The 22023-nt window shown below is 43.9% G+C and overlaps 1 protein-coding gene across 7 annotated transcripts in view; it reads right to left on the reverse strand.

Annotated features, from left to right (window-relative positions):
• Positions 1-22023, reverse strand: part of PTPRF (protein tyrosine phosphatase receptor type F) — a 392669-nt gene that overhangs the window by 252266 nt on the left and 118380 nt on the right. For all 7 annotated transcript variants that reach the window (XM_056355793.1, XM_056355795.1, XM_056355799.1 and 4 more), the window contains one exon: positions 2832-2993. In XM_056355793.1, coding sequence (XP_056211768.1) covers positions 2832-2916 — 85 coding nt within the window. In that variant the 5' untranslated portion in view covers positions 2917-2993. The remainder of the gene's footprint in view (positions 1-2831; positions 2994-22023) is intronic.

Genomic DNA, 22023 nt, shown 5'->3' on the forward strand with positions numbered 1-22023 from the left:
TGCTCCCATCCTGCTGGCAGGAGAGCACCCAGTGAGCCTTTCTTTTTCTGACATACTGCCACACATTTAACCTTTGGATGCCCCTTCAATTCCTCAGCACTGACATTATCCACAGCTCCTGTGAACTCAATTCCGGAGAAGCATCGCGGCACACGCCCGGCGCTAATTCCGCTAGGCGATACATATTCAATCTGGTTTATCTCAGGCATTAACATCTAGCTATCTGCCAGCTGTCTAATTGTCAGGAAGCTACAGCAGTGATGCTGAATGTGTTGCGACAACAGCAGCTCCAAAGCACAGGCAGGGAAGGTAGGGAAGCCCCGCTTGTGGGTGCTCCCCAAGCACCCAGTCACAAGCCACGGGGCAGCCGGCTGCCAGGGATGCAGTACAGTCCATCCCTTGCCTTCCTTCCCTGCCCTCGATCCATACTGTTCCTATAAAAAGCAATTCTGGGGACTGACTCCAGGAATTCCAGGGATAACCCCGCTCCCATTATCACATTGCTTTTATTTGGGAAAATGCAGGAATGCTTTGCAGGTACAGAGCCTACCCATCCCTCCACTGCATTAAAGCAGCACTGCAACGGGCAGGAAGAATCACGGTGAGATCTCTGGAACAGCTGTATTACATCAGAATCCATGTAAATAAATGGTCTTTGACTAGAGCCAACAGGATGCTTAGGGGACCAAAAAACCAAAGAGGGTACGTACGGGACGCTCTTTTCACAGCATCCCTCTCTAGCTTTTACAGGAAGCTTCAGTGTGCATGTATTATCATAGCTTTGCCTTGCCCCTCACTGCTGTCCTGAACCAGGACTCCCCAATGTCATATTCACCACTGTATCTTGCCCGTCTGCATCACTGATGGCAGGACATGAAATATGCAGGGTTTGGGGCTGATTTTTTCCCCCCCTGCGGAGGCGCAGAGCAGGCCCCTTCACACAGCTCCCTGCCACTGACAGTCAGTGGCAAGGTTCAGTGGGTAGATAACAGAAGAGCTGTAAGTTGCTAAAATACACAGAGCAACACTTTCCAGCCTATGAAACCCTCAGTTAAGCCATGGTGGCTGTGGCAGTTAAAAGGTCGTTGTCCTCCAGATCTGCCTTCCAGATTAGGAAAAAGTAATTCAGAGTCAGGCTGTGCCAGAGATAAAGGCATACATAGAGACAGGCTTGCTTCTCAACACAGAAGCATTCCACATCTGAGACACCAGTATTTGGGTATAGGCCTGTGAAACAAAGCCAATTTTGTTAAATTTAAGCATGTGGAAGTATTCCACAGAATTATCAAACCATGTCTATTGCAAGTTATCCTCCAGTGAAGAACTGTCCTAGGACATCTCAAGCTCCACCAGTTTCTACATACCTGATAAAGCGATGCCTCTCTCCTTTGCAGAGGCTAGGATAATTAACCTTGGGGAATTTTTATACACCTCAGTACATTAAACATACACTTCTCTGTGCCAGACTCCGAACTGGGCTACAATGTGTAGACATGAAGTGATCTGAATAAGCAGATTTCAGCAGCACCAGCAGCCAGGGAAGAAAGCTGAGGAAGGAGACAGCTGCTGCCCCCAGTTTAACTGGGCAGCTCAGACTGTGTACAGACCACATGCTAATCTGCTGCCTGTGCAAGTCACCCCTAGTGATGACAAAAACAATGCATTTGTTTCTTTCTTCACATCCCCCTTTCACTCTTCTCTCCAGCTTCTCTAAATTTACCCCTTCCTGTTCAATCAAGGACATTTAGGACCCCCCAGCCTGTTTTCTCCATTCAGCCAGGCTCCTACCAACATGAATCAATATCTCTTTCAACTTTCACAAAATTACATCTTAATTATAAGCCTGGTGACTAAAGCTGGAGTGAGAAGCAGATGGCTGGTGGCAGCTCAGGAGGTGCATCACGGTCACCTCTCTGCTCCGACTGAAGCATCCCAGGAGTCCTGGGCTCTTTCTAAGGCATGTATTCACAACTGCCAGTGTCTGCAACAAATGTACAAATGTTTTGACACTGAAAAACTGGTTACTGGTTTAAAAAAAACCAAGGGGAAGGGGACTGCACAAATACTTGGGGATAGCCTAGCGAATACATGAGTTATGAAGACCAAAGCTACGCAAAGAACCCACAAGATGTCCTGCACTCTGCTTAACTTACTCAATGGGAAATTCTACTTTAAGGTATTTTCAGTAGCCCACCATCAGCCAAAATTCTCTCCTGTTGCCTGTCCACAACAGCGTTTTGTGCACAGCTTTCTTCTTGGCTTGGATGGGACTAATCAGTCAGTCACAGCAGCACTGTAAGACTATCAGGACAACAGGCATGGACACAACTTAAAGTACAACCACAAGGAAACATTCAACTCTAATTCTGCTGAAATACAGGTGTAGGAGAACTATACCAGAAGGTAAAAAATGACATCCTCTCCCCAACAGCTCTCAATCACCTACTGACTCAGGAGGAGATGCCTCAGTACTACAGCAATTACGAGAGCTGGTAAAAGAACAAGGAAAATTAAGTAACAGGGATTACTGTGACCCCATTACTTCTCTCTTCCTCCGCCCCCAATTTTCTTTACTCATCAGTAGATGTTAAAAATCAAATTGTCAGGTTTGGATGTTGCAGCTACTACAGAAACTCTTCCTGTGTTTGAATAGATTTTGTCAGTCTTTTTAGTTCTACTTGTGCCCCTTCACATACATACTGTAGAGACTGGGGAGTTGGGTGTGTTATCCCCTCATCCTTGGTGTTTCCTGTACAAACCAAGAAGGTTTAATATTTGTGGAAAGATATTTTTCAAGGTATTCCAGCTTTCCAAAACTGAACGTTACTTACTGTCTGCTCCTGCTAAAGGCAGCATCAAGCAGCAGAGGATGGCTGCTGGCACAGTGAGTACTGGGACACAGAAGTTAGGCACCATATTCCAAAGTAGAGCAAGTTCTCTTCAGTCAGAGGCAAGTGGTCAGTACATCCAGTGTAACAGACACAGACTTACTCCTGCAAACCAAGAGAGGAAGAAAAGGAAAATGATTAAATATGACATACAGATTAACTTCACAGTACTAAACTACACTGTAAAGAAATAGTTAGTTACTTTTAAAGTGAAATTAACTATTTTTCCTGCTTGAGCAGTAAAGCTCCATATCGATGTCCCCTAATCCAATAATCTGATTTCAAGAGTCATGAGGCACAAATGCATGCCTATCTTCAAGTTTATGTTCATGTCTAGTCTCTGTTATGGCCTATCAATACATCCTTTAGTTGTTCTTATTAATAACAAATAGTTCTGAAGTTGCACGTTACAAGAAACAGTCTTAAACTCATGTAGCTCTTCCTCATCCAGCTCTCAAGAGAGACGTGTTTGATTGCGTATGTAGGGTGGTTTGCAATCAACTACACGTTAAGCGTAGCTCTGCCCATCCAGCTGAGCTGGTGTACACCAGGCAAGTCTCGACGGGTCCACGCAGATGAAACAGAAGCTGAACTGCATCAGCTGTCAGTTCACTGGGCTACCAGTCACAGCAGAAGGTTAGTAAGAATTTTCTATAAAGAGACGCTTTACCCAAAGCAAACACCTAAGCTTCAACTTCCCAAAAAAGGAGAGGTCTTAAAGAAGACCGTCTAAAAGAACTGAGGATTGGATATTCCTTCTCCAAAACAAAGCTAATTATCTTGGAAATTGGCTTAACTTAGGCATCTGCTTGGATATAGAAATACAGAAAATTCCTTGAAACCAAACCCAAAAAGGCAGCCATTTAAAAAGAATGCAATTTCTGCTTATCTGTCTCCTTTCTCTTTTCATGAGAATATACTCATTTTACTTTCTCCTGATGGTCCAAGGTCTGCCTGTTAAGACAGATTTTGAAGGAGTGAGCAAGCCCCAATCCCTCAAAGTGACAACTTTCAGCAGGGACAGGAGCTCACTCTTTCAGTGCTGGGCATCTCAGCGCAAGCTCAGCAGTCATCAAAATCTGTTAAAAAGGTTCTCCTTCACTAAGCTGCAAGAGTTACCAGAAGTTGCCAACACAGCATCACTACTGAAAAAATCTCATGCTGGCAGATGCCAGCCCAAGTGGACACTACGAGTACCCTTGAAGCCAAGTATCTGCAAGCGCACAGGCTGTATGTGGCACAAGCCACCACTCTCATCTGTGCTGGCAGACATTTCAAAAACACGTTCAAGACTGCTCTTGAAAAAAAAGGTATTTTTTGCATTTTGCTGGGGTTTTGGAAGAGGAAGTATCCTTTTTTATTATTATTTATTGAGAACTGCTGAGCTTTTGACGGAAGTATCACCTTATGAACACATTTACTTCTGACAAAAACACAGTGCTCAAAGAATGCCAGCAAGGACAGTACCGAGGGAAACCCGCAAGAAATCTCAAGAGAATCTACCTGGGCAAATATTTACATCACATCGTACTAACAAACAGCAGATCATAGTTCTTCTCCATTCTGTTACTGTATTTGCACAGTAAATCTTTTCACATGTTACAATATCACACAACACAGAGAAATCTTTATTTATGCAGCATCTACAGCCAAGACATCTGAAAATAGTTTACAAAATAACTTGGTTCTACCCTAGATGCAGAGAGAATACTGATAGTCTCATCCTGCTTTTATTATCTCAGTAAGAAAGCATAAATCCAAGTAAGCTCAGCAGTAAGATTCTGAATAGTGCAGAAGAGGCTCCTCATACCAGCCACACACTCAGTTCTCTTTGTTACTCTCCAGCCTCCACATCCTCATTCATCTCTTGCCAAAGAATTACTAAAAGCACCATTAACGTGTCTTACACCGCAGAGACAGAGACAGATAGCTGTATCTTTACAGCTGCATAAGCACTATTCCAACGGGGAAACTCCATTCAGTCCCCACGCAGTTTGTCCGGTGTTAGCCAGCTCTCCAGATACAGCCCACACGGGAATGGGAAGAAGCGCCTGGATTAAGAGTGAAGATTATGTTTCTAAATTCTGTGTGTACGGTGCTAATTTGTGCAGCCTGGAGAAGCAAAGCCAATGAAGCACACTTTAGGCAGCATTACATCTGGCTCAACAGCAGTCAGAATCTGAAGGGGCTGCTCTTCTGGGGGGGGGGGGGGGGGGCATGGGCAGGGAAAGCACCCAGGGCTGAAATTACTGTGTCAAAACTAATGATGTGTGTCAAATGCTCTTAGATTAGGACAGCGTGTGAGTTTTACAGGTGGTGCTGAAAACATCTTAGGTATATACCAGACCAAGTTGGGGATGAACAAGCTTCCAGAGTGCTTTTCCTCTTTCGTTCACTTCCGTTAACAACAAAAGTGCCTGATTTAATGGTGTATTTTAGAACCATAGAATTGTTTAGGTTGGAAAAGACCTTTTAAGATCATACAGTCCAACCATCAACCTGGCACTGCCAAGTCCACCACTAAACCATGTCCCTAAGCACCATATCTACATGGTTTTGGTTGATAAAGACATTAAACAGGACCAGCCCCATCCCTGAGCCCTGGGGAACACCACTTGGGACCAGCCACCAGCTGGATGTGACTCCATTCACCACCACCTTTGGGCTGGGCTGTGCAGCCGGTTTTTTATCCATCAAAGAGTACACCCATCCGAGCCACGAGCAGCCAGCTTCTCCAGGAGAATGCTGTAGGAAACGGTGTCAAAGACTACTAAAGTCTAGGCAGACAACATCCTCAGCCTTTCCTTCATCCACTAAGCGGGTCACCTAGCCATAGGAGGAGATCCGGTTAGTCAAGCAGGACCTGGGCCTGATCCCCAGGTTGTCCTGCACGTGCTGCATGATGGCAATCGAGATGATCTCCTCTGTAATCTTCCTTGGCACCGAGGTCAGGCTGACAAGCCTGTAGATCCCCAGATCCTCGAGTGCAGAGCGCCCAGAAGTCATGCGAATGGCACCTCTGCAGACCTCATTTGGGAGTAACTCTCAGCAACACAAAAACCTCAGCTGAAGAATAGGCCTGTCTCTTGATTTCTCTCTTACTGCAGCAAATATGATCAAGCTTCTCTCCAGTTTCAAGCTTGACAGATTTATAACTTTCCTCTCAAGCCCATGAGATGCATACAACGTGCATCATGCAAAACTGATGAATTGTCAGTTACCCTACCAGATGCTTTATAGACTTGATCTTTTTGCAACTGTTTAGTGCTCTATAATAATTTACCATCTGGTAGAAAAGCCAGATTTTCTTACACAAGACTGCTGTCTGTCCCTCGAAAGTTAATAGAGCACCTTTGGCCCTTAACAAGATCAAACTTTGCCACTTCTCTTTCCATGGTTGCTCTGCCTATAGAAAAATTGACTGCATTCAATATTTAAAGCCCTTTAAATTGGAACGGTTTAAAATTTTATACATCTCAGTAGCTGCCATTCTCCTTTGAAAATGAAAATATGAGAAAGCCTCTCCCAGTGGTTCAGCTCTCCCATGTTTAGAAGCGAAGTGCTCTCCCCCAACAAGACAACCCAATATTCAAAGCAAGGTGACAGACAGGGTGTTAGCTGAAACCAAGTTAACCCTCAGCAGACCAGTGTTACTCTGACAGCTTTGAACAGCCAATGCAAACCAATGCTAAAGGCTTCTTTTTTCTGGGGCAGAAAGACAGCTAAGACAGAAAGTAGCTATAAGCCAAATAACATTGGTAGATTTTGGGGATAAGCTAAACAGATACAGAGGCAGTACTGCTTTGACTTGTAGATATGGCATTTAGGGACATGGTTTAGTGGTGGAATTAGCAGTGCTAGGTTAATGGCTGGACTCAGTCTTAAAGGTCTTTACTAACCTAAACGATTCTATGATTTGGTAGAATCAAGTCCAACAGCAACCAACCAACTGATGCTCTTCAGACACTTTGTGTGTCTTGGCCCAACAATCTCATACATCTTCAGGCTGCTCTCTTGCCTCTGGAATTACCTCCTGTGCACCAGATGACCTCAAGTCCCTTCATTTGAAGGCCTCCTTTAACCTCACTGCTTTGGCTAGCATCTCACAACTAACATTGCACTTGGGAGCCCAGACACTGTAGAAGGTGGTTTTTCAAAAACACACGTACATTCTCATTGCTACATCTGCATCTGGTCCTGGCAATATTACAAACTCTAGACCACCCAATCCAAAAGGCGGCTGAGGCTAAGCACTCCAGATGGCTTTGTCAAAACAGCTTTGAGTTTAGCAAGCTAACCTCCTGCCTCTGCTCCAAACTTGATGTTAGAACTACTGAGTGCTAGTTTGGCAGAAAACTAGGAAGTGGGAAAGCGCACACACACACACACACAAAACAATAATAATAGCAAATTTCATTTAAATATAACTGATTTTGCCATGGGGCAGGTGGATGGAAGAGGCAGTCTTTGAGAACATTTTTGAAACTTCCATGGTTTGAGTCTTTCAAACAAAGCTGGACTCATTTAAAACAGAGCCAAGAATACCAACAGCTCATATGGTACTAGGAAATTCTGGCAATGAGTATGTCCCACAGGAGACAGCAAAGAGATTAGAAAAAGCAGTCAACTTTAAAGAGCCAAGAGAAATTTCAAACCAGCACTGAATAGCTTATGTCCTCTATGAACTCTTCTGGAAGCTAAACTGAACTGAAACAAGTGTCACATGGGTCACTAGCCATAAATGGCACGGTGAAGAAAAGCATCCCCAATGTAAATCTGCCCATTCCAAACCAGGACAAAAATACTGCACTAAAATTCCCTTTTTAAGTCTAAGCTACTTTGCAACCCGAAGTATCTAACAAGTCAGCACAAAAACATTTCCTCCAGGAGCCCCTGTACATCCACAGAACTGCCAGGTTCAGTTGTGTGTGTGTGTGACTACCAATACTGCATTTGCTGTGAAACACAGTTAAGAGACTCTCTAGAAACTTAATGGGCAGGAAGGTAACTCCAGTGCATAAGCAATGTCCTTATCTGACCTGAAGACATGATAGAATCTTTTCATACAGGAACCTGAAACAATTGTGTTTGCTTTTCAAGGCAGAAACTTCTTAAACGTTCTCAGTATAAGTTCAACAATGCAGGTCAGAAGATACTGACTGGACACCACCCAGACAATAGTAAAGAAGGAGCTAAAACTGCACCAGCTTCTGCCAACTCTACCACAAACACAACACAGTAAAAACTAATTTTCCTTCTGGACATCTACCCACAACTTTGTATTTTACACAAAAAACCCTGAAGGGGAACCAAGTGCTTCAGAGGAACCCAGTCAGCACTATGTGTGACACTATGGGGGTGTCACACAAATGACGGTAATAAAGAACTGACCGAGCAAGAAGGGGGCACATGCCACACAGAGCAACGAGGCAGCTATTTATTCTATTAAAAATGAGAACAGTAATTGGCTACAGCTCAACTGCTTCACTCTGTATATAACGCCTCATCTGCGCTCTGAAGGAGGAAGAGGAAAACCATGAAGCACCATATAATTCAAGATCATCATACTGCACGCATTAAAAGTTGTAGAAGCACAGTTACATACAAGTTAATGACTTTTGAATGTTTCACTTCACTACATTAGTATTCTTTTAGCATAGGTTTCCTTGTGCTTTTCTGCTAGAAATATAATATAAAGAGACCTGGGGAGTACAGCAATATGGCCAAAAAAGACAATATGAGTCTCATTTCACTGCAAACTCCCACATGCAGGGAACATATTAGAAAGATTCAGTGGGGAGATATATGAAGATGGCAACGCTAGCACAGATCCAGGGAAGAACTTTATATGAACTTGCAATACAATAAAAAGGCCAAAAGCTAAAGAGACTGCTACATGAGCAAAGGCATCACCTCCAGGACTTGGGTGTGAGCAGGCCTACAGCATCAGTTTGAAGACGCTTAAAACCATCTGGAGAGAAGGGATGAACAAAGCAATTCAGGAACCAGGAAGGATAAAAATCTTTGTCAAGTCGCAAGCGCTAGACAGACTGGCTAAGCAAGATGGAGATTTGATAACCATCTGTAAGCACATGAAGGATACAAACACCAAGAAAGGAGTGGAGGAGTATAATTAGCCACAGGCATATAACTGTGAGTAATAGAACGAGACTGAGCAAAAAAGTCTATGTTGAGTATTCTCAGTAAACTCTTAAAAAGAGAGAACAGACCCCAGCAGGAAAATGTTTCATCATCTCTTTTGATGGAAATTAAAAAAGGGGTGGGGAAAAAAACAAAACACCCCAAAATACCTTATAATCTAGGGAAAGAAAAAACAACCCTGAACAGAGGCAGATTGGTATGGGGAAATACATACAACAGCAAGAACAACTCAAAAGCACTTCAAAAGATCACCTTTATTTCAGCAAAGCACTGGGGAAAAAAAAAACCCCAACAAAAAAACAAGCGTGAAGACTTCAGCAACAAGCTGGCCTAGCCATAGATCTTTGTGATCCTGAATGCATAGTCATACCTTGACCCAAAGAGAGAAGCAGAGAGAGAAGCTTTTAAGCAGGATGCAAGCACAGCCTGGGATACTCCTGTCAGCCTTATTGGATACATTTGCTTCTGAAGATATTAATTTCTGAAGGTGTCATTGCCTGCAGACAATCCTAAATAAAAAGGAGGATTTTTTCCACTGGAACAAGGATTATGAAGGGCCCCATTAAATAACTACAGTGATAAGTCAAAACATCCACTTAAAATATAGATCAGCCTTTAGCCTCACAAGCCCAGCCATCATTCACAGGGAGCACTAAATACAGATCGCTGTAGATCACCCTACCAGAGCATATACGCTCTTAATGTCTGCTGTAAAGTCTCCTTAAAAGAAGTGAACTATTGCATATCGCCCGTTCAACACAGATCTTTTACATTTACAGAATAGGCCCAGCAGTGCAACCAGATGCATGAATTAAAGATCCAGGGCAGTAAAAACATCCTAAAAAAATTCAGCTATTTCTTAGCTATCAGCAAACTCCACTAATGCGGAAGAACGTGCTCATGAGTCAGCTGCTTCCACAAAGCAAGAATTCCTGTGCTTTTTCTACAAATTACTATACACATGACAATATATTCTTAACACAAATGACCATGCCTTTACAATCTTGCATTCAGTACAATGGAAAATGGTGTAAAGATTAAAATCCCAAGGTACCAGGTCCTCTCCTCTATAAACCCAAACTCCTTGGCATCGAGTTCAGCACATCCAGGGTATAGAACAGAAGGTTTTAAACTAAAGAGAGGGAGAGCTGAGAAACATGGTCCTTCTGGGCTTGCTGCTTACAACTCACCGCATCTGACTGCTATTTACTGTACAGCTGTGGTACTGTTATTCCTGCATCTGGCTCCACCAATGCCAAACACGGTGGTTCTGCATCTCACCCTGACAGAACAGGCAAAGCAGAACAGATATAAGATCCACTGAGCACCAAACCTAACTTTAATCAAAACAGCAAGAACGCAACTGATCAATCAGATGTGGGATAATCTGTCTTTCCTCTCCTTCAAGGATCTGCATGGTGTCTACTGGCCTTAAAACAAACTAAATCCTAAATCAATCCTAATTCAAAACTAGATCAGTTTCTTCTTTAGAAGAATGCATTTGCTCTATCCACGTGTCTACTCAGCTTTGTTAGCAGACCCAGCGTAGAAAATTTTCAGACATCTCCTGGGATCTGAACAAACTGAAAGCCCATTCTCTGGCTTGGACATTTCAAGCAACTGCTAGAACAGTTTTCTTTGCTGAATCCATGAAAGTTGGATGCTATGAGAACATGATCCGCGCTGGTCTGACCCTGGCTGAATGTCAGGTGCTCACCAAAAATGCTCTATTGATCCTCTCCTCAATCAGATGGGGGACAGAAAAACATAATGAAAGGTTCATAGGTCAAGATAAGGACAGGGAGATCACTCAGCAATTACAGTCTTGGGCAAAGCAGACTCAACTTAGGGAAACTGGTTTAATTTCTTACCAAAAAGAATCAGTGTGGCAGAATTGTACCCTTAAAGCACATCCAGCACATGCAATGGGTGTACATAGAATATTATTCCTTCTGTATAAAGCATCTTTGATTTTTCTTTTTTGAAGACGTGTTTCATGCTCTTAATAGAATCTAGAGCTCTACACAGGTTGAAACTCTTTGGTGTTTTTATTTTTTTAAAAAAAGGCCTGGCTACCAAAGTTGCAAAAACCCTGTTTGTACTGGTTGTGGTGGTTTGACCCTGGCTGCACACAGGGTGCCCATCAAAGCCACCCCATTGCTCCCCTCCTCAACTGGACAGGGTACAGAAAATGTAACAAGCCTCGTGGGTTGAGATAAGGACAGGGAGATCACTCAGCAATTACAGTCTTGGGCAAAGCAGACTCAACTTAGGGAAACTGGTTTAATTTCTTACCAATCAAATCAGAACAGGATAAGGAGAACTAAAATCAAAAACACCTTCCCCCACCCCTCCCTTCTTCCCAGGCTTCACTTAATTCCCGATTTCTCTCCCTTCTCCCCCTGAGCAGCGCAGGGGGACGGGGAAGGGGGTTACGGCCAGTCCATCACGTGCCGTCTCTGCCGCTCCTTCCCCCTCACACTGTCCCCCTGCCCCAGCCAGGGTCCCCCCCAGGGGTGCCGTCCCTCAGGCACAGGCCGCTCCAGCCGGGGTCCCCCCCGGGGCCACAGGCCCTGCCAGGACCCTGCCCCGGCGCGGGCTGCCCACGGGGTCACAGCCTCCTTCGGGCACCCCCTGCTCCGGCGTGGGGTCCCCCCCGGCTGCAGTGGGGATCTGCCCCACCGTGAACCGCCGAGGGGCACAGCCGGCCTGGCCGGGGGCTGCACCACGGGCCGGGGGGAATCTCTGCTCCACTGGAGCCCCCCCGGCCCCCTGCGCTGGCCCTGGTGTCTGCAGGGCTGGTGTCTCACACAGCCTCGCTCCTCTCTCCGGCTGCCGTTGTTGCACGTTTCCCCCCTCCTCACCGCGCTGTCCCCGAGGCACCGCCACTGTTGCTGGTGGGCTCGGCCTCGGCCAGCGGCGGGTCCATCTCGGAGCGGCTGGCGTCGGCTCCATCGGGCACGGGGGAAGCTTCTGGCACCTTCTCACAGAAGCCACCCCTGCAGCCTCCCCACCCCCCGCTACCAAAACCTTGCCATGCAAGCACACTACACAGGTATTCTGTTATTTTCTCAGTAGTTTTCGCTTCAACCAGAGTACAAGGTATATAAAGAACCTTCTTCCAAAAAATGCAGATCTTTTTAATGAAAATCCCTTAATTTTACTGGAAGTTGTTATGTTTTATATAACACAGCACACTATTGGGGTCTGCTCACTTAATGCTTTTCAGATTAATGGCAAAAGTAGATCTGGAATAAGCCAAGACCTCAATTTCTGAAATTTGCTTATCTTTTATATTTAGAAAGACTGGGCACAATACTAGTATCAAGTCTTCCATAACATTTTTAGCAGTTAAAAAACTTACGTAAAGTAATAACTTCTCTTTTTGTCAGTACCCTTCTCTTCCTTAATTGCCATCTTTAACTCTCCATCATCCAGCAAGCCCAATTTCCACACAAGACAATGTCAACTATTTGCCTAAATTATCTGTCTTCTATGTGGAGTTGTTAGTTCTTCAAAACCCACCTTGGATCTTTCAGTTTTCCTTCTATACTTGTTATACTTTGTACACTCTACTACTAATACCTGCTACTAATACCTGCGAGTTTGGTTTCCAAGATTTCATCTCATACAGCTTCTCAAACCTGCCATCTAGCTGGCATGAATTACGCCCAGCCTTGCTAATTTAACTGCTTTTCCCAGGTGGCTCGCTTATATTCTGCTGTTGGTTTGAAACCACATCAAGGAATTGGTTCACACCCCACCCCACCACCGTTTTTCTCTTCTACACTTACTTTCTCCCATTTTAATTTTAGGGATGCTTTGAGTAACTTGTTCACTTTCTTTTAAGATATCCTTTCTCAAGTTCAGTGTCATTCTCAACATTCTCATCTTCTTCTTGGCCCCTCAGAGCTCAGTGACTGCACTCTACCATGCACGATGCACACCACAGTCATGGCCACTCATGAAGACATACGTGAGGATCCTACAAACAACTTTGACTCAGCAGCAGCTTCACAAACATGTGTGATTAAACAATGCTGAGCCACTATTTGTGTCTGGAGCTATTTCAAGTTGGGCTCTGGAAAGCATGCACACGCTGGCGACAAAACCTCTACCCACCATCTCACAGCTGCTCTCACATGCAGCAGTCGAGTAAAAAGGACCGACTGCTTTGATCCTGCTAACAGAGATCATAATCCTTCTCCACAGGTCCACCAAGCATGCATGAAGCGACAAGCTCACACAAACGCATCTTGGCTGCCATCCTCCCTAGACGTGGTCACTGCCAGCGCCGGAGCAGCACCACTACATCAGACGGGATCCCAGCCCCAGCCAGCCCGTGTCAGCCACCTCAAACACCGGGCAGGACAAGACAGCAGCAGGCTGCCACGGGGCTGGCTTCTGCCGAACACCACCATTTAGCAGACAACTTATGCCTTACTGGAGGGGATATATATATCCAATTAAACTTTCTGTAATTCTCTTCTTGTGAAACTATGAACATTTTCAATGCTAGATTTCGGAATTATTCTCTCCTAAGGGGTTTTGAAGTTCATTACATCGTAGTTGTTATTACTGTCTCAACCACAGATACTGCTTGAACCCCATTATTGTGTGTGCTACTGAGGGCTAAAATAAGAATAGCTGCTGCTTTGGTGTGCTCTGGAACTAGCCTTTCCTACAAACTGCTTCCGTAACCTTTGCCCAAACATTACGTGTGCTCAGTTTATATGCAGGTAGTTAACGTAGCCTGGTAGGGTAAATGGGCTTATTACATTTATTAAACTGAATTCACTCCATGCAGAACGCCCAAGCATCCTGCAGTCCTCTGCTTCTGGAGGCACTTGGCTGTTACCATGGAAGACAGCACCCAGAAATTCCCTTCACAACTAATAAGCAGGAACTATGAAAGCACAAGTTTCATGCAATTGCCTTCTGTATGAAAAATGAAAACTGTTTCTGTAACCTATAAAGAAACTAAGATGCAATCAAGCTTATTGTAATAAGATGCTAAATTTATGATTATTCCTTTTTTCTCCTTCTACTAAGCCCCCTAGCTTTGCTTTTGCAGAAGAAAACACCCTCTGAGGTAGCATATACTACATAGTACCCAAGCAATATTAAAGAGATGTGAATAAAAATCAAGCCCTAGGTGTAACATAATGCTTACCGAAGATGAAGAAACCACACGTCTGTAAATTAAGAAATCCTGAATTAATGGTGGCAGAGTCAGTCTTAACTCTGACTCAGTCCAAAAATACAATTTCTTTCCTTCAGTAGTACTTCAGGCTAAAAAATTAAATTCAGGTTTCTTGCATCACATTCTTTAACAGTAAAACACACAAAACAGCTACGCATCAGATTTTGTCTCACTCAGATCTGAGGCTGTATGTTCAAAACAGTTTGATGGAAGAAAATCAATTAATATATTTGACAAGTCGTCTTTGTTTGGCAGATCAAAGCAGTAGTTTCCTACTAACTTCCTGGCTAGAGGGACCAAGATAACAGCTGCATCAAGGCTGTAGTGAAATCCAACACTTTCTGGACAGACCAGCCATCTTCCATCTTCCATGCCACAAAGCAAATCCCAGGACTCCACAGAGTCAAACAGGCCAAAACCTACTTCCACACTCACGTTCTCATGCACATGTTCTGCAAGCAAACTCGCATGTGTGAACCACACGCAAGTGCTAAAAATTTAGAGGCAGCAGATAGGAAGACTCCATGAGGCTGCGGATCCGTGCTGCCTGCCAGCTTCTCAAGGATATGCAACTTTATCTGCCTCAGATTACAAAGATGAGAAAAGGTGGCAGCCTAAAAATATTCTGCAGGTTTTAATGAATCTGTAATGATTGCCTCTCCCACCCTCAGAAAGAAATCCAAAACATACAACAGAAATGAACAACAGAAATAACATACAAACAGAAATAAACTCTCAGGTAAGTTGGGCACATCACCACCCCTTGCACAACTTCACTGCTCCTTGCACTCTCCAGGGACCCTCATCCACCATAAAATCCATGCTAAATGTATGAGGGGTTTTGCTTTCAATATCCAATAATTTGTTGGTTACTAGAAAAGGCATGCTTTCCTAGCCAAGGGTACTGAGTGCATGGCAGCTGTGTAGTACCTCCAATGGCTTTGGCAATTCTACACTCGAGAGGCAACAGGAGAGATCAGTCCTTACATTCAACATGGCACATACAGATAGGGGATATTCTCCACCCTTCAAAGTAATTCTCCTCCATGACGTCTTGTGGCTCTAGAAGCTTCAAGTTCTGCGGTTCAACCTTAAGTAAGGTATTCAAAGGAAAACAAACAAAAATTACCACCATAAAACTTCTGCTTCCACAAGTTGATAGCTTGCTCTTGATTTTTATAATTCAATCTTAAAAATTCCTTCCTCCCCAAACTCTGGGAGCATTTCCTCTGTATCTCAGTTAGATCTTACAACTTCTATGCATTCTCTTCACCGGAGGAATGGTCCCATGGTAATGGTCTGAGTCAAGATAAACCTGAATGCTAATAAAAGATCAACCTAAAAAAAAAATAATAATTATGTTCCTCACACAAAACTGCCCTTTTGTAATGGAGACTTCTGCCAATAGCAGATGGAAAGACCTTTGAAAAATAAGACATCCCATATGTCATATGCAGCAACTTTGCAGCTTTACTATTGAAATTATCCACTCTTTCCTTCCAGACCATCACCTTTACATGACCTTGAGTAAAACATAAAGAGGATACTACATAACGTGCAGCTTCTTGGGACAGCATTCAGTAAAACCTAAAAAAAGAAAATTTCTGCTAGCTGTTTTTTCAATCCATTTGTACATTAGTGTGCTGAAATGCATGCCTGGAGCCACTGAAATCAGATTCAATGTACATTTTACAGTACTTAGGAGGAAAGCTATTTTAATTTTGTTAGTTGCCAGAACGTGAAATCCTGAAGGCAGAAAGCTTCCAGCAGAAAAACAGACCCAATCTTAAAGGGGAAAGATGTTACCTAACTCGATGCAAAACAAAAGAAAGCTTAAGCAGGACCTAGTTAAATACAGGAAAAAAACAGCCCCTGTTCCCCCCTATGGCTGATGCTGGTGTGGGGCTAACAACATGAGATGCAGCACCCTATTTGTCAAACCCAGACACATCAAATTAACAGCAGCACAGAGCAGCTCCTCCGCTGCCAATAAACAATGGCTGTAAGGCCTTTAGCAATTCATGAGGAACATGGTCCAAGTTTCAAGTATTTACTTTTGGATATGCAATACCACCAGATGTCCAAGCTCTTTCTTACCTGCAGACTAATGCAAAGCAGTTTTGATGATGTACACTCTGAAAGCTCATTTGCTCAGAGACCACAGCTCTATGTCCATCACTTCTAGATGTATGCCCAGCCCATTAGTTAAAGTGAACCTGAACCAGGCATGAACAGGGAAGCAGTTTTACTGAATTAGCTAGAGTACACAACACCGTGTTGGTGCCACTTCTAAGCTTTGGTCTGGCTACAGGAAAGCTGGACAAAGTTATCCCCTCCACACGTTCTGAATCAACTTGAATCACCAGACTATGCTTGCACAAGTAGAGCACTATGCATTGCACTAACTACGGTAGTCCTGACCTGGTAATATATGACCCAGAATATAATGGATTTTCTAAGGCTCAAGGCATCTGCTGTCACTTGCTGAAGAGCTGTTCTTACTACAGGGCATCCTGCATTTCAGAAAGGCAATGTGCAAACTCCAAACAGTTTCAGTTCTATCTTGCTCTCAGGGATTTTCATTCTCTTTATATACCCCGAGACAGTAACCAGAGCCCTGACTCCTTCCTTGCTTACTGAAGGGACCCAGTGCTGGAGTTCACATCCCTGGTTGCTTGACCTCCAGCTGGTGCATGGATTCCGTGTCACTCAAACCTCCCCCAGCAGCTCAATGCAAAGGACACAGCTGTTTTTACTGGTACATTCTTTATGAGAGATCTCTGCTTCGGTTTTATCCTTGCGGGTTTTAATAATTATGCACATACACAGAGAACTTGCAATCAGTGTATTCTGAATTAAATTTTAACCAATTTATGAAGTATTAAAAACCACATTTTTTTTTATAACCTTTTAATTGTAGTAGTACAGAACTCATCTGGTAACACCTAATTATAATTCTAAATGAGCGGCAATTAACAAGCTATTTTATGGTGCCTAACTCCAAAATAAACAAGGTCAGGACAGTCCTGCAAAAGGAGCTCCGCAGAAGGGCAGCCAGCATGTCTTCCGAACGCACTTGCTCCCCCGTTTCTGTATCAGAGCACCACGTTTCAGGAACTGTAGGGAATCTCACCCATCAAGTACAGGACCTGCTGTACCACTGATCTTTGTCAGGGAACGGGCAGCTCTGCTCCTCTTGTAGCATATGCACCACCAGCATAAGCTCATTTGAAGCGATGCATGCCAACTTTATGTCACTGGTGGGGAAGGTAGGAGCAGTTCCTGAAGCAGAAACAAGTATTCTCACACATCAGGTAGCAAAGACCCCAAAACGGGATGGGTTAAGGCCAGAGCAATGAAGGAGACACTTCTTCACACAGAAGCTGTAACACTCCCTGCAGAAAAGGCAGCTCAGCTATTGCTTGAAAAAAATAGGTCATCTTGGCACGGGGAACACTTCAAATTCACCCAACACTTACTAGCAAGAGGAAAGCAGATACTGCAGACAGAACCACAGATTTCAGGTCAGAAATTCCAGGACATTTCCAGAAATTTCTTGGAAGAATCTTGCTCCTTCACTCCATGGCTAGTAAGTTAAATCCTTCTACCTGGTAAGCATCCACTGACTATTTCAAAAGTAGCTATAACAGAGAAGTACCTCATCAGCAGCATTTTGGGAGTCAAGCAGCACAGGTTCAAAGCCCAGAGGCTTTGCTTCAGAATGCATTAACAGGTTGGGCTTAAATTTTATTTTCCTATCTTTTTCTTTTAAAAGAGAAGTTCTTGAGTGTTGGAAAGGGGGGGGGGGGGGCAATTCAGCCTAAATCATATGCCATGTATAAGTTAACTTTCTCAGAGGGAAAAGAAGGTTTATGAAAAGGGCTTTGCGACAGAACTATGTATCTGTCTTCTGTTTTTCCCTTTACCACTCTTTCCCTGTCTTCTAGTGAAAATGAACCTCAGACTTCTCCCAGGAAGCACATGGGTCATTCCTGACTGTAGGAAAGGAGGCAACGGAACAGAAACTTGCCTGATGCAGCTGGTATCCTCTCTGCCTGCAGGAGCAATGCAATAGGTATTTTGAACAAACATTAAAGACATGGAAGCATTTGGAAAACTATCAATGATAGGCTTTTTAAGCAGAAGAACAAAGTACCCAGGGCACTGTCGGGGCTAAATCAGCAGTTCAACTCTGGGAGATGCTAGCAATAGAAAATGTGTTTTATGCATGCAGGTGGTTTATGAGAGACAATTTGTTTGCAGCCCTTTAAAAAAGAATACTTGAAGGAATTTGAACAGCTATTCCTCATGAAGCACTGCTGTTTGTAATAAAGCTTATCTTGTCCTCCAAACTCGCAGAGATATTTCCTGACAGACTAACCTTCTGCATCACACTGAGGGCACTGGCAGTAAAGGGCTGCTTAAGGCACTGCAGATTCCCCACAGTTCTGTCTAGCTTCTGGCCCACCCACAGAAGCACCAAAGTCTTGCACCAGACAGGCCATGGCGGTGTAGATCCCTGCAGAAGTATGCCAGGCTTGCCCTTCAGCGGAGCCTTGCAGGCTTCAGAAAACTTGGCAGTCCAGCCAGCCTGCCTTTGTCCAAACTGAAGTGTGCCTGTCACCTGGCATCTCCTATGGAAGTCAGCACCATCCCGTGGATTTTTTACAAATGCAAAATAAAATAAAAAGTATATAACCTCCTTGACAGTCTTCATCAAAACACAGCTAAGACTCATATCGCTAGCTGAAGCAAACTAATGATCTCTGGAAAATGGAAACCCTTCCTGAGCAAAAGCAACAGGAGAGCTCCACAAGGGCTGGAACGGACAGTCGAGACTTCAGATACACACATCCCTCTGCTCATTTCTCTGCCAGCAAACATGGAAAACTGTTCCTTGATTACACAGCAAAGCTTCTAGATACACTGCAGTTTCTTCTACTCATTAGTTTACCACTGACCACCACCAGAAGTTCGACCAACACTTGCCGCATGCTTGTCGTGGCAGCCTTCCCCAGGCGCAGATGGCATTGCTGTGCTCCAAGTCTCATTTTGGCATTATAGCAGATGAAGAGCTGCAAGATCAGCCCCAACTCTGTGACAGGTCTGGGAGGAGGCTGGCTAACCTTTCAAGAGCCTAGCAGACACTGTTACCCAGCCTGCAAGCACCTGTCCTGCGACCTCCTGGAGAGCCTTTGCTGCCGAGCAGCAGCAGCGCTGTGAAAGGAGCCAGCAGGATTTTCTTTCTTCACTGTGCAGATAGGAAAGGGAAAGCTGACCAAACCACTGACTGAAGTGAGGATGCCCCAGGAAGGCCAGCCAAAACTACTGACAGCAGGCTGATAGGCAGCAACCATCATTAAGACCCAAGATCAAGTAACTACTGACAGCCAGCTGTACGAACCAAAGCTGATTATTCTTTTTCAAACAGACCAACCACCCTGGGAAAACCCACTGTCCCCAAACCCTTTCCCATTAACTGTCCAGGAGAGTTTCCTGCAAGTTACTGGAGGCACAAAAGCTGCAGACACTTGGCTCCTCGTCTTTGAAAGCATTCTACTTGAATTTATCACGACAGGCAAGTCAAACTTTATTTAGGTGAAGAAGAATCCTGTAAGCCCCCCTCAACTTACCAGAGAGTGGGAACAAGCAGAACAGCTAGTGCCTTCTTGCTTTACTGAATTCATTATATTAAACCAAAAGCAACGTCATCCTAACTTGAAAGGACTTTTAAAAGAGCTTGAAGCAATTCTGCTGCTGCAGCATTTTTGTTTTTTGGATTAACTACAAGCCTCCTTAACCCCTCTGAGTTTGTAAATGCACATACCCATATCCTAAGCTTTCAGAGCAGCCAGCAATCTCTGAACTGTTAGCAAGCTGAGAGTTAAGGCGTACACCATGCACAGCTACTGTAATTTGAGCTCCTCTATAAGTTAAACAAGTCCAACTTTTAGAAGTTTTTGTCTACAAGAAAGGACCTGCAGAATTTGGTAAATTATCTCAGACATTCCTTATGTCTCATGTGCAATTTCCTCAAATAACGTCTCAGGCTCACACAGGCAATGAAAAGGTCAAAATCCCACTACAGGAGACAGTGCTAAAATATTATTAAATTTACCTTTAATACATGTCCAATTAGTATTAATATAGAAACACTTCTATCATGAGGGATTTTGTAAATTCATGATTATCACAGGCTTCTTAAGCTCTCTTTCAAACAGGATCTTCTGGACTTTCTTTTTTGCCAACAGAGCGTATCAGAAGCTAGGAAAAAAAACCTTAGTAGCAACTTTCTTGAAATGTTAAAAAAATACCTTACCACCAATAACTAGTTCTGTTTGATGTGGTTTGTCATTTTTCTGGACAGCTGAAAGCCTTAGGCAAACATGTAGAGAAAAACAGCAAACCATCTCATCCATCTTTTGTTTATTAAACCCGGAGTTTATTCACGTGGCTTTAAATCCTGAACTACACAAAGTCTTCGGAATCGTTCCACACTCAGCAATCGATACTGGGGGGCAGAGAATCAAAACGTCCTTTAAGTTTATTAACTACTGGAGAAAGCATCAGATAACGAATGCTTTCATCTCAACTCATGCAGCTGAAGAACAGTGAGAAACAACAGCAGCCAGAACTAGCGCAGCTCCAGCATGGTGCTACCAGAAGATCTTTCTCAGGTGCTTGATACAACCCCAGCTGAAAGCACTGTATTGCTCCTGCCCCAGAAGCTTTAACAGCCCTGCACAGGCCAGGCTCTCTTACCCTACCTGTGGGGGACACCATCGACAAAACAATCAAAGAACCCACTGAAAACACACTTTTTAAGCTTTCTTCTGACCCCGCTGTGTATTCAGAGGAATAGGTGCATCTCAGGGATCACTGTACATGTGCTGTAGGTGAAAGGAGGCCAAGCAGTGCCAAGCCATCTCAGCCAAACTGTATCTAGAGGACATGGGTGGAGTAACAAGATCAAACTGCAAACACCCAGCTCAACATCATTTTGAAAAGGGCTGTCTACACTCTGCCCATTCACACAGACACCAAAAAAAAAAAAAAAAAGGCAGGACAGAAAAGCCATTTTTATATATAACACTATCAGAAGAGTGCCCTAGAGGCTACCGTATCATTCATTTTCATACTAAATTCAATAACAATACACACTTGTTATTTAAACAACTGCAGCACCAGGGGGTCTTGCTGCAGCATTTAAGTCCTTGCTGGGAGCGTGCCCTGCCCTAATCCAGGCAACCAGCACATCCAGAAAGCCAACATGGGCAATTTGACTGGCAGCAGCTCTAGCCCCAGAGGTCCCATACATTACTGCCTATACCTGCATTTCCCCTCCCTTTGCTGTCTTTCCTTGCATATTTCCCAATGTCCAAGTTTGTTTCAAGACAGTTGAGAGGACGTAATTTGTAATCTCAATTCAGCTCAACACGAGGTAGCCAAGATGGTTAACAAAGAAGGGGCCCAACTCTTCCAAGTTTGTAGTCTACTGTACCTTTGTAAGAACAACTCATTTCTATTCCAGCATTTCTATTCTATGTGTCCAGTCCGAACACATAACAAGAGAAACAGATGCATTCAAGACAGGCTCACATTTTGCATGCCGCGTGGTGTGTCCGTGAGGATGCAAGCACTACAGCTGGCTGCATCCCCTAACTGATCCATTAGTATTTGGTCAATGACAAGAAAAGTACAGCCTTTCCTTCCCTTAAGTAAGACGCTAATCTATTACAACTCTACAAGCTAGGGTAATTAATCAAAAGT

This window comes from Falco biarmicus, chromosome 11, assembly GCF_023638135.1.
Source record: "Falco biarmicus isolate bFalBia1 chromosome 11, bFalBia1.pri, whole genome shotgun sequence".
NCBI lineage: Eukaryota > Metazoa > Chordata > Aves > Falconiformes > Falconidae > Falco > Falco biarmicus.